The sequence below is a fragment of the Labrus mixtus genome, chromosome 20 (genome assembly GCF_963584025.1).
Source record: "Labrus mixtus chromosome 20, fLabMix1.1, whole genome shotgun sequence".
NCBI classification, from domain to species: Eukaryota; Metazoa; Chordata; class Actinopteri; order Labriformes; family Labridae; genus Labrus; species Labrus mixtus.
The window spans coordinates 16,395,825-16,418,605 of NC_083631.1; the positions used below are offsets into that span (position 1 = coordinate 16,395,825).

Sequence of the window (22,781 nt, forward strand, 5' to 3'; positions counted from 1 at the left end):
ACTGAGGGACTAGTGTCTATCTGTGTGAGTCCATGTGAAAGCGGGGCTGAGGGAAAAAAAAAGAAAAAAAAAAAAAAAAAAAAAACCTCAGAAACAAGAACCCACTGTCACGGTATCTTAGCAACCGTCTCTGTCTCCCAGGTGACAGGGACTGACATCACTTCCTGTTGGTTGGCGAGTGTGCATGTGTGTGTACACAGTGTCCAAGTGTAAAAAATAATAAATAAAAAATGCACAAACTGACATGAGTTCAGGACGAATGTGTGAGGTTGAGCAGAGTTCACCTGCACGGCTCGGCTCTGCAGCTTTAGCACCCATGTCAATCTGCTATCTGACAGGAGAGTGTGTGTTGGTGGATGTTTCTTGAATGCATGGTGCCTGCACGTTCAGGGAGCACACTGTGGGCATACATGTGCAGTGTGATCCATGTGCGCATGCGGTCAGCCTGATTGTACGTTATGCCAATGGAAGCATGGCCAACTGATGCCATCTGGTAGGACTACTTGGCACAGGACGACTCTCTATGGTTCCACGACATATTGGAGTAGTTAAAATTAACACTGTGACACTATTTGGCAGAAAAAGACACTGAACTATCTATTACAGTGTCTATTTCAAGCTCTCTCTCACCTTACGGGTCCAATCTGCAGGCACACAGCAGGAGGCGGGTCTGTGAAGACTTTGGCTGGCCATCACAAGCGCGACATCATCAAGAGCAAAAACCTCTTCACACAGAAAAATCTATGCTCCTTCTTTTATTTTATCCAAATAAAACAACTTGACCATGATTTAAAAAACAGCAACAAATGAAACAGAAATTGTAAAATCTTAATTAAAAAGAAAAAAAAAACAGTATTTCAAATGTCAATGATACAATGTATAGAAAAGTGGAGTTTGCAGGAGGTTTTTCATAATTGTCTCTTTCCACTGGTTGGCTTTCTTCAGAGTGGAGGATTAGCGTGCTGTCGGTTTGACCATTTACATGAAAAACTAATGCTCGCATTGTCTGCCCCTAATTAACTTCAGCTGCTCAGTCCCGTGAAAAGAAGAAAAAAAAAAGGGAACTACTCATGATTTGTTCCTTAATTATGTTGAACATTTGTAGCAATAAAGCAACCGAGCGGATGCATGTGTCCAAACTGGCAAAAAATGCTGCCAAGATTCAACTAAAAAAAATATATAAAAAAAATCTATTCCAGAGTCCAGTATGCTCGCTCAGAGTAGGTCCATGAGGATTTCATCCTCCATGACACTGGAGACTTGGGGCATCCCGGGCTGGGGAACAGCACCTCTCTGACCTCCAGACATCAGGATCTGACCTGCACACAGGTTGAGAGAACAAGACATTTAGAAGAAGGGGAAATAGTCATTCCTTTTGTCAGAGTTTGTACTTATGTAAAGTCTGACTTTAAAGAAGGACCAGAAGAACAAATAAATAGAAGCACTGTCATTTTGCTCATTTGTGCATTTTTCTTAGAAAGCTACGAGCTCAGTTCAGAGTCTTATTTGGCTTTAAATGGATACAGAATATGAATCACTTCTTTTTTTTACCTCGTACTCCTTTTCAAAATCACATCTTATTTTTGCATTTGCCTCGTTTCTCCCCTGAAGCCATTTTCTTTCTGAGGTCAACAAGTAAATTGGAATTTGAGTATAAAATCAAGGTGCCCCAGTGGTTTGAAATGTTTAAGTTCTTGAATAAATGCCCTGCGGTGTGTTCAATCATCCCAGAGTTTTCATATCAAATATGAAACTGAACTCTTTCCTACATGAGTTTGTCAGAAAATCAAACCTAGCCTAAAAATAAGCTCAAATAGACGAGGATGGGGCTGGCCCGTAGCCTGCTGGTTAGCGCGTGTCTCCCTTGCGCAGAGGATACGGTCCTCCAGGTGGGCGGCCCGGTTTCGAATCCAACCTGTGACTCCTTCCCTGCATGTCATTCCACTCTCTCTCCCTGATCTCTGACTCTATCCACTGTCCACTGTCTCTAAAAAAGAAGCTCATTTAAAGTTTCAGCCCCTTAACAGGATTACTTAGACGGGTGAAAATACACATTTTCTCTGCAGAAGCCCTGAAAGGAAAGTGCAAATAACTTAAATCTGATCTAAATTGTATTCCTGCTGTAGTCTGATTACCCACTAAGAAAAGGTGACAAGTAAACAATAAACCATCGATTTAAAACAACATTTGTGCAAGGTGAATATAAGTGTTGGATCTTGAAAAGTGAAATTAGTTTTTTTTTTTTTAAATAAATGTACCCACTTGCTCATAAGCCATTACCCAGGAGAAAAGCTATGTATCGGTATGCTTAGAGGATGTGTGGAAAAGATGAATTATGAGGTATTCAGTGTGAATCATGCGTCAAAACACGATCAGTAACCACTGACTAGCAGGTCAAATAAAACTTACCTGCATTCACACTGAGTGAAAGTCATCAGTGCACTTTGATTTTGTCTAATTGGGACTGTCGTTGAAAAAAAAAAAATCGTCTTTAAAGTTGGAGCTGTACATCAATATATTCAAGCACCAGAAGTTCTCTCAACTTTTACAATCAATTCTCACAAAAAAGAAGGAACACTGAGAAGGAATATTTCACTAAAAAGTTTCTGCAAGGTGATCGTTGTGAGATATGAAGGCAGCATGTGACCAAAAAAAACAACACTTACCAGAAAGAAAAAAAAAAAAACATGTAGTTTAGATAGTGGAGAAGAATTTAGAATTTCTGATTCTTGTCTGTCTATATTAACATCAGCCATTCTGACTTTACAGATGTGTTGAACAAAAAAGAACTCATGTTCTTTTACTTTTGTAGCAACAGAAGTTTTCAAACTTTTTTCAAACTTCTTCACCACCATTGAGTATTTATCAAGACCTATATTCTCACATGTCATTTCTTCTCGAATCAAATGTTTTCTGAATTCCTCCACCTCAGTGGGGGGTGCTTGCTGACCTGCCAATGGCTGCCTCCACTGGCCCTGCATTTGAGCCCCCCCTCCTGGTGCCTGATGGACCAACTGCTGCCCGAGTCCCTGGTGAGACATCATGCCTGGCATGTGAGACACCCCGCCCTGCTGTGGACACACAGGGACAGAAGAGACATCATGATTAACCTCAGTGACAAAGAAGAGAAGTGACAGTCACTGTGGGACGTGCTGCGCCGGCTGCTGGTGGATTCTCTTACTGGTTGCTGTTGGCTGAGGAGAAGACTGCGGAGCTGGGGATTGGCTCCTGGATTTGAGAGGCGGAGTATGGGACCCTGGGCCTGGGCTTGTCCGCCTTGTGCTACCTGGTTGGGTGGAGCACCGCTGCCAGGCTGTTGCTGATTGGCTGGTCCGGCTGCTCTCATCGTCATCTGAAGGAAAGTTGAAGATGTCTTACAAAATTTTACAATTTTCAACGTTTTTTTTTCTGCTGCATGATCCTTTTTGCACAGTAAAACGTCCTCCTGTGTTGTTTTAATCTAAAATTGAAGAGTGTACAAGCTGTCAGAATGATTCTACTGACTCTGACATCTAACATGTGTAGGTATATCAGGAAAGAAGCCCCTTACCTCATACAAACTTATACATGCAGGTTAATCATGAAATATATTTAGGTCTTTGTTTCAGTGGCATGCTACATGAGAAACAAACACATGCTGATAGGAAGTTAGCTGTCCTCCCGCCTGATTCTGAGCAGTGAGCTGGGCGTGACACTCGATCAGTGTTTATGTGTATAATACAAAATAAATAAACGCTAAAAAGAATCACTTCAGAGTGTTTAAACAGGATGTTTCCAGAAAAATATGAGTTGTCTTTAACATTGTTTCAATAACAATACAGGACTTCCTGATTAATATTATTGATCAGGGACTGCTGAAGGAAATTCTGTTTCACTTTCGATCCGTTGTGTAGTCAAACAAACAATCATCAAAATCAGGATTTTCATGCATACATAAACTCAAGCTCATGTCAGTGAGGTACCTGTGGACACCCTGATCACTTTGCATGTTAAGAGATTACTGCTGGTCTCACCATGTTGTTCTGCCTCTGCTGCTCCTCCATCATAGAGACCTGACTAACAGGGGGCATGCCCACCACCACAGACTGCACACAGGACAGATATGAGAGAGGAAGGAGGAGGTGGGGGGGGAATGGTGGAAGTGTGGAAGAAAAAAAAAGGAGGACAGTGGAGGAAAAGGGGTTACCAGTGAGGCATGCAGAGATCAGCGGGCACCGGAGCAGTAAAAGTGTCAAACCCAGGCAGTGTGAGAGGGAAACACAGGCAGGCATGCCAGCACAGAGTCAGATCAGTTACCTGCTGCTGGACGTTGCCATGGGAGACAGGGATGGGGCCAGCAGGCCTGTTGAGGAAGTTCTGGTTGGGGGCAACCTGACCGGGCTGCATGGGACCGCCGGCTCCTCCTAACTGCTGCAGGAGACAAAGCCACCGTGAGACAGCAGTATGCAGCTCTGCTTTCCCTCTGCACTCCGCCAGTACACACACTTTGAGTCTTTGTTTCAATCCTCATTTAACAGTCAAGTACATACACAGGAAAGAAGCATTTAAAAAGTAATGGCAAGTTGTTTCAAAATTTAATTAAACATAAGCAGAGTTTTTGCAGATCTTTGCACGTTTGTAAGATATGAAGAAGTCACACAAACGATGATTAAAGAGTTTAACAGTACAGACACCAAATGTATGATCATGAAAACACGGCAGTCTGGGGTTATTTATTAGACATATCATGTATCAGTTTCACTTTACGAGGCATCCTTTTTTGACCTGTAAAAAAAAAAAAAAAAACAGCGCATCTGCTGTTTCCAAGTACAACATTTTGCCCCCTGTCCATATCGAAACCCTTCAGGACTCTCAAATTTAACTTGCTGCAAATTGTCATGAAATATTCATGTTTCCAGCGAGAAGAAAGACATTTTAACACCTGCTTAGTGAGTTAAAGATCTAAAATAGGATCCCTGTAGACGATCAAATTGTGCTTTTCTTCTACAGGTCAGAGAGTCTGTGCTCAGCATGTTACTTTGTCTGTGAGGAACATTAAATTGTTTATATCGTGGGATGAATTAGTGAAAACTTTTGCTTAAAGTCCAGGTAAGCACATTAAAATTGTAATTGGTTGCTTTGAATAATGTTCCTGCTTAACAAACTTCACTCATTTAAACTGTCTCCATCTGTGATTGAAATGCTTTCTTCTTATCTGAGAAACAGGTCACAAGTTCAAAATTGATCGTACAACATCCCAACCTTTAGTCTGTGATATGGGTGTTCCACAAGGCAGCATTCTTGGACCCTTACTTTTTCTTTTATACATCGATGAGCTTCCTGAAGTGTGCAAATATTCAAAATGCTCACTGTATACTGATGATACTGTGATTTTTCTCTCTGACTCAAATCCTAATGTCATGAATTCCAAATTATCGTCTGATCTTCTGTTCTTACATGACTGGTTGAAAAATAATCATATGACCATCAATGTAAAGAAAACTGAGTGCATGTACTTTCACTCCCCCAGAAAATGTATTACATTCACTGATCCCATCACCTTTGCAAGCCAAGATCTTGTCGTCACAAAGACCTACAAATATCTTGGTGTGCTACTTGATTCGCATCTTACATACCGTGAACACACCTCTAAACTAACTACTAAGCTGAGTCAGAAACTTTATGAGTATAATAAGATCAGATCATATCTTTCCTTCTCTGTTTCTGAAACGTATCTACATTCAATTGTGTTTTCATCAATTTCCTACTGTCTTCCAATCTGGTCACTTACCACTAAGGAGATTACTGAACCAATAGCACAACTGTACTATCGAGCTCTTAAGATCCACAGTAACCTCCCGAAGTGGTCACACCACTGCTCTGCACTCACACGCTCCAACACCTTGACTTTCCAAAATTAAATACACAGCCACGCCATTACATACTATTTTCATATTAAAAGCAGCACTTCACCAACACTTGCTGCACTTCTACCAACACATAATATGAGACAAGTGCGCCTCACTAGGTCAGTCTCACAGGCACTCATCCCAGTCCCTGCATACAAAAACAACTATGGTCCGAAGTCCTTCTTCTATACATACACCAAAATTTGGAATGACATTCCCCATCACATTAGAACTTTACCATCTACCTCATCAACACCTCCCTCCGTCACTGGATAATGGACTTTCTGACCAACAGACCCCAGTATGTTAGGTCAGGACACACCTGCTCCACCACCATCACACTCAACACAGGCGTACCACAGGGCTGTGTGCTGAGCCCATTCCTCTACTCCCTCTTCACCCACGACTGCAGACCTGTGCATAGATCCAACACCATCATCAAGTTTGTGGATGATACGGCGGTGATTGGCCTCATCAGCAACAACGATGACAAAGCCTACAGGGAGGAGGTACAGCATCTGGCCGCCTGGTGTGCTGACGACAACCTGCTCCTCAACACCAGCAAGATGAAGGAGCTCATCGTGGACTTCAGGAGAGAAAGAGGAAGCACGCACAACCCCATTCACATCAACGGGATGGCTGTTGAACGTGTCTCCAGCTTCAAGTTCCTGGGGACCCACATCACAGAGGACCTCTCCTGGTCCACTAACACCTCCAGTCTGGTTAAGAAGGCTCATCAACGCCTCTTTTTCCTGAGGACACTGAAGAGACACCACCTGTCTTCAGCTGTACTGATGAACTTCTACCGCTGTGTGATCGAGAGCATCCTGACCAGCAGTGTCACAGTCTGGTACGGAAACTGCTCTGTCACAGACCGTAAGGCGCTACAGCGGGTGGTAAAACCCGCCCAGCGCATCACAAGGTGCCCACTTCCTGCCATTGAGGACGTCCAAAGAAAACGCTGTCTGCGGCGAGCTCACGGCATTCTTAAAGACTCCTCCCACCCTGCCCACAGACTGTTTACCCTCCTGCCCTCCGGTAGGCGCTTCAGAAGCCTCCGGACCAGAACCAGCAGACTGAGGAACAGCTTCTTCCCCAGAGCTGTCTCTCTACTGAACTCTGCCCCCCGAACTCTGAACTCTGTCTCCCTCCCGAACTCCGCCCCCCGCTGACCCCCCTTCCCCTGCACATCACCTCACACCCATCACCCCCCACCACTCCTCCTGGTCATACACACACATCTCTCATCCACCTGTATTATAGTATGTTCATATCACCTCAATAAGTTATCGACCGGTAAAATATGTCCATATTCTGTATATTATCTGTAATCTATATTATAATCTGAAGAATATACTTATGTTTATAGCATTTATTTATATTTATAGCATCCCATTAATCCAGCCATATACACCCAATAATTCACTCTTTTTTTTTTAGTCTACATCTGTAAATTTTGTAATTACTGTACATGGCACAGATTCTTGCACTTTCTGCTTATTGCACTTCTGGTGAGATGCCAAACCTCATTTCGTTACTCTATACTTGTATATGTGTAATGACAAAGTTGAATCTCATCTCATCTTTCAAAAATACATACTAACAACACCTTCTCCACACTTACACCTGCACTCATTAATTGTTCATGTATTGTTCAAAGTATCTGTACGGTTTGTCTGTATCTGCCTAGCCCATGCTAATGTCCTGTAAATGTATTTGTCTTGACTGTAGTTTATGTTTCATGTTCTGCAGAACAGGAACCTGCTGGAAACCAGTTTTTTTAAACTGAGTCAGGCCCGTTAAACTGTAACTTAATGTTACTTTTATACTTTCCTGTATAATAAATGTAATCAAATCAAAAGAAACACGTAATGGAGAAGCGGATTCAAAGCGAGAGATAAGGGACAAACCGATCGCTCCTTGTTCAGGGTTATAAGTATTCTCAAGTTCAGCTGAAGCTTCATTCAGGCCTAAGCAGTGTGAGTTCATAACAAGCGGTTACCTTCCTCAGGTTGACACTATTTGGATCCTCTTTCACTCTGCGTTCTGATTGGTTTGTCACATAGTTCTGGAAAATGCCACCCTCTCGTTTAAAAGATTCAGACCCGCTTTAAAGACCTGAACCGCGTGCTCACCCTTCGCTCACAGTCTGACGTTTGGCTATTTTTGCACTGTTCAAATGAATCCATTATCTATATCTTCAGTCGACATATTCTCCCCGTGTAATGGATGTTTACTGTGTTAACAACCTTGAGAGCGTCGGGCTGAAAACCAAACACTCGCTTTTCTTTGCTCGCGAGTCTGCAGACGAAAAAGCAGAAAACAAACAGGGACATGATGACACTTGAAGCACCACCTGCTGCTGTGTTTGCTATTTTGGATTCCACGGTTTAAAACAAACTGACGCTTGATGACTAAAGCCGTTAGCAAAGTGGGGAGTAAAAAAAAAAAAAAAAAAGAGTCACATACAGTATCCACCCGCTGCTTTTTTTTTTTTTAAAAAGGAAAAGGGGGCCACATGTTGGAAACACACCTGTTAGCTAGATACTGATCATCCACATTTACTGTACATCATACTCCCTAAAACTCTGTAATATTTGATTCACAAAGACAGCCCTGACACGGGAGAAAATCACAGTATGAGACTGGTAACTATTCAGAAAGGGCACATTTTGACGCTGGTTAGCAGCTAGCAGTCCTCTGCAGGTGCTGTGGCGGCTTCTGTGTTTCCACACTGAGGGAGAGACAAGGAGGAAACCAGGGTGTTCCATCCCTCGGCTAAGCACAAATTATTAACTAGAGTGTGATGGAAAAACACCTTCACTTATCCGTCCTGCTGAATCTGAAAAACACCGCAGGATTTGGCTAATGCAGGGTATGTTTTCTGACTAAGAGTAACAGTGAAAGACGCAGGTTGGGGTCTTTTGAGGAAGCAAAAAGAGGACCTGCTTTTCTCTCTCTCTCGTTTATCCCATCTATGATTTATTTCCTGTCCTTAACCCCTTAACTTGTAAAAATCCCACATCAAGATTTAGAGCTCTTTTCTAGGAAAAACATTTGTTTGACTTGCTGAAAAAGTACAGAACAAACAAAAGTCACTCCAGGGCTTTGCACAGAGAAATCTTAACTACTGGTCCAAATTGAAATTTTAATTACATTTAGATTGCTGTAGCGCTTCCCTATTAGCAATGCAGCATGTGATGATACACAAGAGGCGGAGGAAAAAGAAAAAAATCTTCATTACAATTTCATGATGTCTGCCTTCTCTAAATGCCCTGATGCTCATACACACAGCGCTATGAGTCGCATGTAGCGCTGTCGCTCTTCTGCGAGGACATGGAATTAGCAGGGTGAGCAAACAAGCGCTATCACCGCAGATGAGAGCAGACTGCGAGCAGAAATGTAATCTAAGTCATGTAAGGCTGACAGCAGGCTTCAATTTTAAATGGCGACATAGTGCTTTCTCTCCGACTGGATGCAGCATTGTTTCCTCCTTGCAGGCTGCACATGCTGGAGCCGAGCCCTGTGATGGAAAAGACGGCTAATCCAGAGGACACATTTTAAATCAGCCTGTCTCCAGGGGAGACGAGGAGCACAGAGTGGGAACGTGAAATTTTCATGACATGCGAGCAAAGGAAGTTGTTTGTAACCCACAATGAACTCAGCGAGAACCGGTCCACCTTCACCACAGAGGCGGGAAGTCGTCTGATTTCCTAACCCTGTCCCTGAAGGTTGTCCCACTCCATCGCTGTGCCTACAGCATGTCATCTAATGTTAACGACGGCGCTGAAAGATTCAACAACTGGAAGCGAACAACTGGGGGGGGGGGGGCATAATGAAGCGGAATCTTACAACTTTTCACATTTTTGAACCAGAGCAAACATGACAGAAGTGTGTGAGGAATTAATAGTTTGAATGTCTTTGAAGGATGTTCTTCCACCCCGACGAGAGCTGTGAGGACGACATTTACACTGCAGGGGAACTGTACAACAAGAAGGCTGTAATAGAGCCAGAGCTTTTAGAACTGATGACATATATAACTGCTTACATTTATGTTTTTTACCCGATTAATATGTGTGAATAAATTTTTAAAAAAATTGTCTGGTGCACACTGACATTGCTTGTTTCTTCTCTTATCAAAGATTATATTTTTATTTTTTTAAAGAGTCCACTCCGGTCTTTGATCTATTGTCCCTTCCTCACTTCATTCTGTGGCTGGTTTAACTTCCCGGTATGTTTTTCTGATAGACTGTAAATATTAATGAACGAAGCCTGAGTGGCGTCAGCCATCTGATACAGCAGAGGGCTCCGAAGATCATGGGCAGCCGCCGCCATGCTGGAAATGCTGTCTCACCCTAAATTTTCAGTCAACCTAACGACAGGCTGAGAGCTGTGGCTGAGTCGGGTTTTAAACCTCTTGACGAACCCTTACCTCGCACTCAAACTGTCAATCATGTCAGCTTTAAGCCTAACTATGGCTAACAGGCAACGTTGGTAAAATCAAAACCAAGCCGTTTATAAAAAATCCACTCCCCGTACAGTGTGTGCCCGTGATGACAATACCTAATCAGACTTAAACCCTTTTCATACATACGGAAATCTGAAAAACTCCGGAGATTTGGCTACCCGGAGGGGCTTTAGGCTATGTGTGAACGCAAACAGCCGCATTTATCGCACGGACTTTACCCGGAGTTTATCCGGCCAGACCCCTAGTATTTTACCCGCAGAATATCCGAGTGAGCTGATGTCTGAACGTGGCAAGCATATACTCCGGAGATTTCAACTGGAGCCAATGGGAAGAGAATGACGTTTATATACAGTGACCGGCTAAAGTGTCCGCACGTGACCACTACGATCTCCGTGCACGTAATTAAACGGCTGCATTCTGTTTTCTGTTCGTCAGTATGTTGTTCTCCTCTCTTTTGTGGATGTTGTTGTTCCATTGGATTACACATAGCATTGACATAAAGGCAAATATTCTCATTATAACGTCGTGTAGCGGACTCTGTTGCTTCGGCCGCTACTTCCGCGTTGTTTTTTTACGTCACGTCTTACCTTAGGAAATCCCCCGCGCCCCCTCCCCTCTGACAGGGAAAGTCCCCCCGCTGTGAGGAGCATATGTGAACGACTAGGTCAGGAGAATCTCCGGAGCGGTCCTCCTGTAATTATCTAGATATTATCCGGAGTGTACGTGAAAACGGCTCTATTTAGTTTCTGTACCAGGCTGTAAACATGTTGATTTCTGATCTTTTTTGCCAGTGGTGTTCCTGGAGTCAGCCTCAAGTGGACACTCAACGAACTGCAGCGTTTTGCACTTCCGCTTTATCAGCTTAATTTTTCCAGACCGGAGGTTGCTGCTTGGTTTTGCTGTGTTACATGTGTATACCTTGTGTACTTCTTGTCTTTTTCTTTCACAACAACAAGAACAAAATTTTACAAAGCACTCCAGCGTTGTGTTCCCAAATTCAATAAAACAGCTGAGCCACAACTTCCACCTTCTAGAAGTTTATAACGTTGACGTTTTAGTGATATCGTCAGAAACTTCCATCAATATCTTTATTTAGGAGGCAAGTTGTTTGTATTCCTACTAATGTCAGGTGTTTTAGATTTTTTTTTCATCCTACCTTTATGCACACACGAGAGGTAAATAGAACGCAGTCCAGTGCAACACCATAACAAAGGTGTGACGTTAGTGCAAACACATAATTTAATTAACACCTCCTGACAGAGTTAGAAGAGAAAATTATAGGCTTCATAGGAAAGACTTTATGGCAGAGCGTTGTTTCAGACTGCATTAGATTGTTTAGACGGTGTAACTCATGAAGTGGACACTGGATCTATAAAGACAAGCTTTAAAACTGTCAAACTGAAAGAGCATGCTAACGCAGGAATATTTGTTCAACCTAATAAGAGTACATGATGTACAGCGTGGAGGATGCAGGAATTCCACAGAAAGAGTATGTGTTGTCTTGCACCAATAATTCCCTCCCTTAACCTTAAGATAATGAGTGTTAATGTTGCAGCAAGAATTTAGCTAATGCTAGCTCCATTAGCCTCAACTAGAGAGAGAGCCGTTAGTGGCTGCTGTGAAGATACTGGGCTCGCTAAATGAAACGTCAATAACAATGCACCTTAATGCTGTAAACAATACACCTCAATTCCCGGGTGCTCCTTTATAATGCCTCCTCGTTATCACCTCCTTTTAGCCCCCCCCCCCCCACCCCCATGTACACTGAAGCTCTCCTCTCTTCCCCACCTCCTCCCTCCTCCCTCCTCCCTCCTCCCTCCTCCCTCCTCCACCACTCACCGCTCTGTGCTGCTGGACCTGCTTGTGGTTGGTGATGACCTGCCGGATGCCGTTGACGAAGCCGCTCTGGTCGTTGGGGATGAGGCCCATGAAGATCCTCTTCTTGGAGGAGTAGAGCAGCATCAGCACCCGCACTTCACAGGGTGAGGTGGTGTGGGGGAAGTGGACGCAGCCGGCCTGCAGGGAGGGTCACGGGAGAGGGGGGGGGGATTAGGACCTTGACTTGACTTGGGCTTGGGGAAATGTCTTTCTCCTGAGGTCATTTTAGCCATCAAGACATATTGGTTTTATAAACAGAATGCAAATGGTATTACAAAAATACTGCTGTAAATCTATTTAAGGCATAAAGGCAGAGCTCAGCCGGGCTGCATAGAGTCAAACCTCTGCTTTTTATCTATGACATTAAATGATTTACATCATTTTACTAAACTTGTTTATATCTGGACTGATCAAGCATGTTTAAAATATCATGATCTGACACATGATTGACTACATATCTTGAAAAAGGTACGGCCTGGAACCCCCTCTAGAGTCCACACCACAACACTGCAACAAAATTCTTTCAATCAAACGACTGGAACCTGAACTCTGTTGCCACTCATGGAAAATGTATCGAGGTGCACTAAATGATGGATACGTTTGGAGACATGGAGGGAATGAACACTTTGAGGCGCAAAGGAAGTATAAAGTGCTCCAAAAAACTCACAAAACCATTGGCCATAATGCGGTACAGGCCCTTCAGCGACTCCATGTCTTTGTGGGTGAAGAGAAACTGAACCATTCGGGAGTTTCTGAAGAGGTGGCCTAAGGTTGCCTGCAGAAAGAGCGGGGCACTTTACAGTAATGCATCATTCAAACGTAAGTCAGCAAAACGATTTCACACACACACACACACACACACACACACACACTGAAGTCTCACCAGGAGCTGCTGTGGAATCAGCTGCATGATGAGCTTCTGCGGCCACTGGTCTGTGTTTCTGTTTGGGAGAAACATCGACAGCATTGAAATAAGAAAACACTACAGAATCGAAAGTCTTCACCGTATGTTTGGCTACTCACAGATTTTCTCCTTGGTTAACATGCACTTGACATGGCAGGGAGCGCGTCAGTTTGGTTGTTGAATCCATGGAAGAGGCTTTAGGCTTCTGGGGGGGGGTTGATGTAGATAGAAAAGGGAAGACGCACAAAAAAAGGTTTGTTAAAAAATTAGCTAAGAAAAACACCCAGAGGAGCACAGGGGGAAAAATACTTCAATATTACTGTTACCACTGTTTCTGATTTGTTTCTAAATATCTTACTGTCAGGACATTGGCAGACACTTTGAGCCAACAACAGGCCAATATAGTTAGCCCAACAAGCACCTTCAGTGGGTCTCCATTGAACAGGGGAATTTGCCACAAAGGTCTACATATTGTAGCCATCACAGCCTGTCTAATGGGTGCTGACCTTTAAGCGCGCACTCACACTAGGCCCAGTTACCCCATACTGTGCTGAAGCACGATTGTCCCCCCTCCTCATTCCCCGACAGGCCTGCACTCCCACTGCTCCGGGACTAACCACTTGTACATAACGTTGGTGATGAAGCGTGCTTAGTTTACAAGACGGGAAACATTTTAAAAAATTTAAATAAAAAAAGGGACGAGCAGTCGAGTCCGCATATCAGAGAACAACACAAAGAACAAGACGGCAACTTCGCTGACTTTGTCGCTTATTTTGAGCTCATTCGTGTATGAGCAACTGTCCCGTGTCAAAGCACACCTCTTCCAACCGTGCCATGGCCAAGGAAGTGTACGGATCACACACACTAGTCAAACAAACTGGAATTCCTCTTTAAATGAAGCTGATTGGTTCATGTAGGGATGCCTCCTCTCTGCGTCTCTCTGGATGTGATCTGGGTATTAAACAGCTGGAGACACCGGGGGAAGACCCACGACATGCTGAGGGGTTAACATCTTCCAGCTGTCCTTGAGCAGTCGGAGAATACTGCTGAGGAAAAAGCACATGGCGGGATGCCCTGCTCAACCTTTCTCTCAACTCTGACCCCAATCAGGACAGGCAATTAAAAAATGGGCCGATAGATGGACTTTTAAAGACCTACAGATAACCTCTTCACCAGCGAAATGTCAGGACAGAGAGGGGAAAAAAAAAAAAAAAACGACTTTCTAAGTGCATCGATATAGCAATCCCACTCGAGGGAAACCACCAAACCTCTCCATCTTCAGGGCATCAATACAGGATCAATGATCAATCAATCCCATATTAGTAAGGACTTCTGTAGTCCCTGAGCTGTCCATTACGATTGTATGGTGTTGGACTCTCAAAGACAAATGGGCCGTTTGTTTCCAGGGCTTGTTACTGCATGGGAATCAAAAGGATCCTGAGATGTAGACAAAGAAAATCAATCCAATTTATCGACCTTAGATGTGGATTTGAGGAGGGGGAAAAAAAGTGATCAAAAACCTTTGTGGAAAGTAACCCCCGAGTTGAAAGGCTAATGAGTGCAGTGAAGGAGGAAACGGTAGATTAAGAGCAACGTTTCATGCTCCTCGTCTCCCAGACAAGATTTAGAGCTTCCCACACTTTTTCCCGTCCATTTAACCGACTCAGATAATTTTGACAAACAGAGGGGGAGAGGATGGGACTGTAGTCGATAGAGGCCATCGATCCAAGTCTGTCCAACAAACACAAACACTTGAGGGGCCTTGTGAGTGTCGCATTTAAGTCATTAGCAATGTGTTTCCCTGACTTAGCAATACAACTGTACACTCGATGATTTGACCTTGAGAGAAGCCAATAGCAGTCTGACGCTAAACCGATGGGCTATTAATTCTACTGTGCAACAATCGATGACAGGTGGTTATTAAGACTTACTGCTGTGATGATCACCATTCTAGTTTTTTAAGGTTCTGCTGTTTGGTTTGGATTTCAGCTGTCTGACATACGACTGATACGAGCTGAGATATCAGGCGAGCAAACCTAAGTGAAACAGTTTGACTTTTGGGATTTCACTCTTCTCTTCCCCTTGCCTAAAGTTTGAAATACTGTGTTCTATATCCACCAGACTGTATTGACCAAACACAGAACACCGAAGGGGCTCATCTGGTGCTGCATAGATCAGGTGTTTCAATGTTTAAACGTCAGTGTGACACGACAAAAAGAAACCAACAAAGTCACCTGAGCAGCAGTGGAAAAGCAACTTCCATGTTCTGAGGGATAATTGTTTTATATTAATTTTTTTCTTGAATGAGTGGCTATAATACAGCGATATAAAATATGTTACAGGTTTCATAGACATGTCCTTACTCCATATGAAAAAGATTCATCTCAGCAATCAGAGCCCATTTCATGACCACTGGCTAAAGCAATCAACTGGAGCCATTTGTAAACTTTTAGTCATTTGGATTCCAAAATATGTCAAATAGAACTGAGGTTTAAAAAATAATGTTATTACCCTTAAAATAACTGGATTACCACATAAAGGTTTGATGCAACAGCTTTTAAAGTGTAGTCTAAAGCAGGGCAGGAAGAGATGGGAAACAGCTAGCGTGATCCTGCTAAAGGTCATAAAATCTACATAACGGCCCCCCAATGCTAACCAATTAATGATGATATGTTGTTTATAAATTCATATTTTCAGCTTGAGGTTGCCTAGCAACAAGTTGAAACTCTGCGGAGTAACAGCCTCCTGACATGAAGGTTATGGATTGTGGGAAGTTGAGTTCATATGCAGATTTAATCTCCGTTTGGGAAAAAGCTAAGAATTTCTTTATTGTTTTCATTCGTTATGCTAAGCTAAGCTAATTAGCTGCTAGCTGTAGCCTTTTTTTCCCCTAACAGACATAATAGAGGTATGTTCTCTTCTCACTCCCGTTAGGATAGATACTGAGTAAATGTCCTAAAATGTTAAACTCTTCCTTTAACAGACTTCTGCCCCTCGCTGAATTTAGACAGCTTCAAGCTCAGCCACAATGCAGGATTTGACTCCTGAAAGGTTGACGCATTCAAGAGTTTAAACGTTAACAACTAAAAAGCTGTATTTCTATGACAGTGTTTTCTAGCATTGCTTTACACTACAAAGTGCCTGCCACTCTGCATTCATTCAAACTCGGTCTTTATTCTGAATGTTACCTCCTGCCACTCCAGAACGCCGGTCCAAGCTACAATCTTATTGGCCACACCTTGCGGCTGTCCAATGGGATTCGCATTGCCTGGAGCTCCAGACACACCAGCCTGTCAAGAAAATAAAAGCAGCGAGGGTGTTACATGTAGGCCACTTGTAAGATGCAAGAGCAGAACAGAACCAGTTTAGAAACAGATGTATGATGTAAAAAATACATGACTTGAAAAAACCCTTCTTACAATCTGTAAAGCTTTGTAAAATCTATTACAGTCAATATTAGATTTTGCATATCTCAGCGATATCAGTCTTTACATAAGGATGTTGTGCTGGGAAAGAAAGTAGTGAATGAATGACGCGTACGCTGGAAACCAACGTGGACTTCAACCACAGTGACTTTCTAGGGAAAGGGAGCGTGGTCCTGTTTTGATGTGATAGTAGCACAAACATTTAAAATTCATTTTGATATGAGACTTCAGACACTGTGTTAGACGGCAAACTGAGCTCTGGGCTGCTGGTGTTACGCAGCGCAGATTAGAGCCTGGCTCTTCTGATTCCTAACACAAGCAGGGACACTTACATTAGAAAATATTGACCTGATTCAAACCCTGATAGTGTTTACAACCTGGTAGGAATAACAAATCTGGACCTCAGCTGAGTGCTGTGAACTTTCTTTTTTATTTTAACTCTTTCAAATGTTGGTCGGGATGAATGCAGCACAAAGTGGATCAAATCTTAGACATATAAAAAAGAATCCAATCCCCATTATTCAAAATTATTGCAATTAAATTGCTTTTACATCAAAACCATGTTGGCCAACCAGAGGCTGTCATTGGCTGTCTTTTAAGCTTAATCGTTAACAATCAAATACGGTCATCAGATTTGTTAGTAATTTTGTTCTCACTGAATCAATCTAAATAATTATCCGTTTTAGTCTGTTGGATTCTGTCGTAAGTGCTACTATTAGCTCACATTCAGATGTCTGTATTTCTCTGTATGTGGGAGGAAGTCAGTCATCCCCAGCTTGCCTGCAGCGACTGAAGATCAAAACAGGAGCAGTGAGAAGCGGCTCTCTGGTACTGGCCTCCTTTCACTGGCTGCCAGTGAAATATAGACTCAAACTCTTTGTGTTTCTAAGGTCTACTTGGATTGGCACCAGTTTGTACAAATGTATAGTCAATATCCCAAACTCCTGATGTTATTCTTCATGGCAGTGGGAATGCATGTTATTTTAATCAATAGGATAAAATAAGATTTTTTCTGAACTGATTTGTTTTTATTTTGTCTTTAATATGAACTCTCAAAGTTTACCATGTTGGGCTGGGCTGAAGGCACCGTGGGCTGATTTGCTAGGGGCTGCTGCTGCTGCTGAGGTGGCATCTGCTGCTGCTGTTGATTGGGCACAGGCTGCCCTGGGGGCGGGACTGCTTGCTGCTGACTGGGAGGAACTTGTTGCTGTGGCATCAGGGGCTGGGTCCCCGTCGTGACCGTAGATATGCTGAGCTGATTGAGCTTCACCCCGGGGACCGATGGGATGGTTGGCTGGCCGGTGAACGGAGAACCTTGACTGACCATTCCTGGGACTGGAGGAGGGACAGGAACACGTCCAAAGAAAGAAAAGAAAACAGGAAAACACCCATCAGGTACAATCGCTTAAAATAAACTTACTTTTGGTTCATTTTAATTAATCTTGAGATCCTGAAATACCAATCTTTGTGGATTATTTTCCAGAAACAAAAGCGCATTAAGCCTCACTGTTAGATGCTCAAATAGTCACACATAGAGAAAACAGACATGGAGACACCACAGCTAAAAGCCTCGCTAACAGAAAGGGTAACTCACAGCGACTCTTCTGGCTGTTCGCTGCCTCCACAGCCATCTGTGCAGCCACCTGAGCAGCACTCATGGCGGCCGGATTCTGTCAGCAAGCAGATTAAAAGAAAAACAAAACAATTCAGGGAGGGAACAGAAACACCACCGCCTGAAACTGAGCCAAAAGCAGACGGAAAGGAATAGGTGTCCAGGAGGCCTTACAGCCCTGTGTGGCTGCATGTCCATTACCTGGTATGGATGGTTTGCATTTATGGGTGGAGGAGGCTGAGATGCTCCACCAAGAGGCTGGCTGTTAGGCTGAGGGGGGAGGACGGGTTTGAGCGGCCCAGGACCTCCACCTAAGGAAACTGGAGACAGACATTGTTGAGATGTGAATTTAAGAGTGCTCTATAAGTAATGTAGGAGCTAAACAGTTCTCCTCTAAATGTCGAGGATTAGAAACATTTACCAGGAATTCCCTCCCACTCACAAAAAAAAAAAGTGTAGGAGGAACCATTAGGAGCAGCTCAAATGGTCTTTATTTAATCCACCGCCAACTCAGGAGCAACCTGGGTTCATAATCGTCTTAGAGTACCATTGTGTGATTTTTTTTATTTTTTTTATATATATATATCACCAGCAGCATTGAACATGTGAAACTGGCAATGAGTGTCTTAAAAGTACATCAGAAGGAATGTAATTACTGAGAGCTGCACAAAATGATATGAAAACTAAATCTGACAGAAGAAAAAAGTCTGTTGATATTAGAGGACGAGGCTCAGAGCAAACACATAATAAAAAGGCAATTTAAGCTTCAGAGTAAAAGCACAGACACAAACGATGCCGACACAGTTGATTTCAGCCTAAACGAATGCACACAAAAAAAGTGGTGTAACATCCGATCAAAAGTGTGTCTGGAGATAAGGAGCTTAGGACGCAGCAGTTTGAACTGGGAGACTAAAGTACACTTCTCTGCATTGTTCTACAGACAACACATTGCTTACAATACTACACTCTGCAAAGACAAAAACTCCTCTGTCCTTTCTCTCCTATGTTATTAAGTTTAAACATTTCTACTGACTCCATCTTTAAACAGACAGGATATGGTCCAATATTCACACTGTTAAATATGGTTTGGTCTTTGCTAATTCTTGAGAAAACTACATTTATGTGTATCTTAAACTGCTTTACATGAAACTTTCCGCACCTTACTAGTGCCACCTTTATGGTTTCAAAACAGAGTTTATCATTATTAATATTAAAGAAGGAAAGAACAGCTTTACCTTTGAACCTACAGAAAGATACAGTTTAAAAAGAAGTGCTGGAAAAAATGTTACATAAATAATCAAATATGTATTAGTTAAAAAGTTTGAAGATATTCAAAGTATAACATAGTTTCTTTTAAGGAAAGTTTAAAGATGTGGACAGACTGGTGGCGCCCACACCAACAAGGTGTTAAATCGTTTGTTCTCACCAGGAAGCGAGATGCCTCTGACCAGGACCATGTGGAAGGGGTCCTGACTGTAGTCTGGATGGGGTTCAACAGCACCTCCCACTGGAGACGCCCGTTCAAATAAAGACCTCAGAGCGGGCAGTTTGCGCGGGGCGACCACAGAGAAATTAATTCCTCTCTAAAAAAAAATAGGAAAAAAATTCGATTAAACGGACAGTTTTGCATTTTATTTACCAATCGATTAAATTAAAATAGATAGATTACAGAAAATAACCAATCCATAACATATTTCTAACTCTTTGTTGTTGTTAAGCATACAGAGCCATGAAGTACAGTTTGAGTGATCACTCACATCTCTGATGATTTTAACCAGGTTGTCTGCTGTGCAGCCCGTGTAGGTGACGCTCTCCACAGCAGGAAGCAGGTAAGGAGGAGAGTTACACAGCAGCACACACACCTTGTGGGTTTGACCTCTGGCAAAGGAAGGAAGACAGAAAGCAAAAAGTGTGAAACTTTGTCCTTGTTGAGTTACTACTTAGAAAAGCCAACATCCGTTTACTCCTCCTTTTTTTTTTCTTTACCTTAGACTGACATCTAACACTAAGGCAACATTTTGCAGGGTCAGCACTTATCAAGCAAATTAATGACAACGATCTATTAATTTAAAAAGGTTGTGTTGCTCTTACTGCCTAATTTGTTAACACCAAAGATGATATTCTTCTAGTCTGAAACAGGCTGGGAGTTACATTACATTTCACAGACTGGTGTTAGTTAGTGTGGAGAGATTGTACTTAGAATACATATATATATAAATATATGTATATATATGTGTATGAAACGTAAAGATTTCCTCACATTTGCTCCCTCATCTTCTTAAAGTCGTCAAAGAGCTGCAGGGCCACAGAGAGTCCCTCTGCTATAAGACTACAGCTTTCTGCTCCACCTCCCATGAACCTGAGAGGGACAAAAGGACAGGGTAGTTCAACATTTTCAACTTTACATGGTGTGCTTACTTCCGCTAGAATGAAAATGAGCATGATTAGAATGACAACTTTGCGGTACTAGTCACTTACTGGATGCTGTCGATCCATGACACAAACTCGTAGGCAGAGCTTGTTGGCGCGTGACACTGGACATACGACTCTGGAGCACAATCCACTGTGTTGAACACCACCAAGCCGTACTGTGTTCCTCCATACTACAACACAAAGAAACACATTCATGTTCATCAACATGTACAAACGCTTCTCAACATAATGAAATCAACGGACAAAGAATCATGAAAAAAGAGAGGGAAACACTCACATCTCCACCAAAATCTGTTTCTGCTGGAGGCCCTCCATTGAAATATCTGCGATCAACAAAATAGTGGAATTTAGACACAATAGCATAAACACCAAAGCTACAACAGCAACAGGGAGTGACTCTGTTCTCTTACTCGATTGCTGGTAGGATGTAATTTTTTCTCAGAGATTCAAAGTAGGGTCCAAGATTTGCCGTCCCCTCGATGACGAACACCACATCAGCCACCTGGTTGTTTCCAGGCTTGGTGGAGGGCTCCATGAGTGACGAAACCTGCCACCAAGAGTCTGCACAACAAGAGGACAGATTTGACTTATTTTTTGCACTAACTTGTGGTTTAGCAACAACATATAAAACCCTTGGGAGCGTGAGAAATACCACTCGAATAGATTATTGTGACCAGGACTTATTAGGAATTAAGTGTTTCAGAGGAGCCAGGGAACTGAGGCGATGAAACCGTAAAAAGCTGCCCCGTGTACCCGCTCATCCGTGTATAAGAAGAAAAGACAGAAAGGTGTTTTTTTTTTTTTTTTGGTTTTGGAGGCTGCAGATCTCTTTATGTTTAGAATCCGTTTGAAATTGCTTAATCAAACTTGCAGAAACTAGCAGCCTTTCTTTATTGCAGAATAATCTACCACAGGCATTTCCATTTCCCAGAGGGATTTACCCAGAGGATCAACAGCCTGAAACTAGGACCTGTATAGTTCTCAAACATCAGACATACAACATAAGATGTGACTACTTTAAGATAAGATAAGTCATACTTTATTCATCCCAGCTGGGAAATGTAGATGTTCCAGCAGCCAGCATACATACAAACACACAACACAACACATATATACATACATATCCCACCCATACAAAAAAACATGAGCCCACAATACAGTTTGATATATGATATATGCAACTCATTCAAATACTCGATACTACTTAATGCATGGGGAAAATCTGCAATATAGAATATCGGTATCATTCTCTTAGACATCCATTAATTTATTATTAGGAGTTAAATACAACAAAGATCAATATTTGATGTCTAATGTATAAAGTCATGTATAACAATCTCCTACCAAGAGTAAGTGTACATTCAGAGGATTGTTTGTAAAATGACTAACAGATGGTGTGTTTGTCATTTTTCTTCAGTTGTTGTCATCCAGAAAGAAATACCATTAATAACTGAAGTTTCACTCAAATTAAGTTTACTAGTTTCTAACTTCAATTTCTACTGAACCCAAGAGAAAGAAATAATAATGTATGCGCCTGAAGATACTCTGCTGGCTAACCCGAATGTAAATTAACCTGACCAATAAATCGTCGTTTACGAATAATAATAGCTTCTTTCAGTTTCGCGGAGCACCAGAAGTCGTGAAAACGAAAGAAAACACAGTCTTCCCGGTCAACTTTCATGGTTATCTTTTGAAATAATCCAGTGTTAGCTAGCGAAATAGCTAAACGTCAGTGAACGAAAGAGCTAAAACAGTGGAGGGAAAAGGCTTAACTAGCCAGCAGCCATCGCGCTATAAAGGGATGTGGACTGACCTGGAGGGATAAGGGTGCCAGTCGAATCTTGGGATGAGTTTAACACAGTTATAACATCGAAATGCCCGATTTAGCAGAGCATGCAGAGCATTGCTGGATTTATCGTTTGTTGTATTTTTGACGGAAGTGACGTTTAGACACGCCCACGACTAGTGACGTAGGAGCGATCGTCTTCGTCTCTTCCGCTTGTGCTGCCCCCCGCAGTTCTAAATCTTGAACAGAGCTTTTCACCACAGACTCACTAAACTAATAGTAGAGTAGACTTGGGCCCCTAAAAGTTAAAAGATACGAGGTAGAACAAAGCACAACCATATTTTTTCATAACTTGAACATGTCTAGTTTATGAAACGGATGGTTGTA

General features: G+C 42.5%; 1 protein-coding gene across 5 annotated transcripts; it reads right to left on the reverse strand.

Moving 5' to 3' along the window:
- Nucleotides 1-740: 740 nt before the first annotated feature.
- med25 (mediator complex subunit 25) lies at nt 741-22,578 on the reverse strand. 5 transcript variants are annotated; one of them, XM_061065743.1, is made up of 20 exons: nt 22,422-22,578; nt 21,019-21,169; nt 20,886-20,931; nt 20,654-20,778; nt 20,436-20,534; nt 19,933-20,053; nt 19,602-19,758; nt 18,377-18,495; nt 18,158-18,233; nt 17,627-17,898; nt 16,327-16,428; nt 13,258-13,340; nt 13,118-13,175; nt 12,902-13,009; nt 12,196-12,372; nt 4,297-4,410; nt 4,014-4,085; nt 3,182-3,352; nt 2,951-3,071; nt 741-1,319 (listed from the first exon to the last, which is right to left on the reverse strand). In XM_061065743.1, exons 2-20 carry the CDS (start codon nt 21,141-21,143, stop codon nt 1,216-1,218), a joined length of 2,250 nt encoding a protein of 749 aa, XP_060921726.1. In that variant the 5' UTR covers nt 21,144-21,169; nt 22,422-22,578; the 3' UTR covers nt 741-1,215. The 5 variants fall into 5 exon arrangements, with proteins under 5 accessions (XP_060921726.1, XP_060921727.1, XP_060921724.1 ...); XM_061065744.1 differs by having other exon boundaries at nt 4,297-4,407; nt 13,258-13,343; XM_061065741.1 differs by having other exon boundaries at nt 13,258-13,343.
- Between the last annotated feature and the right edge of the window lie 203 nt (nt 22,579-22,781).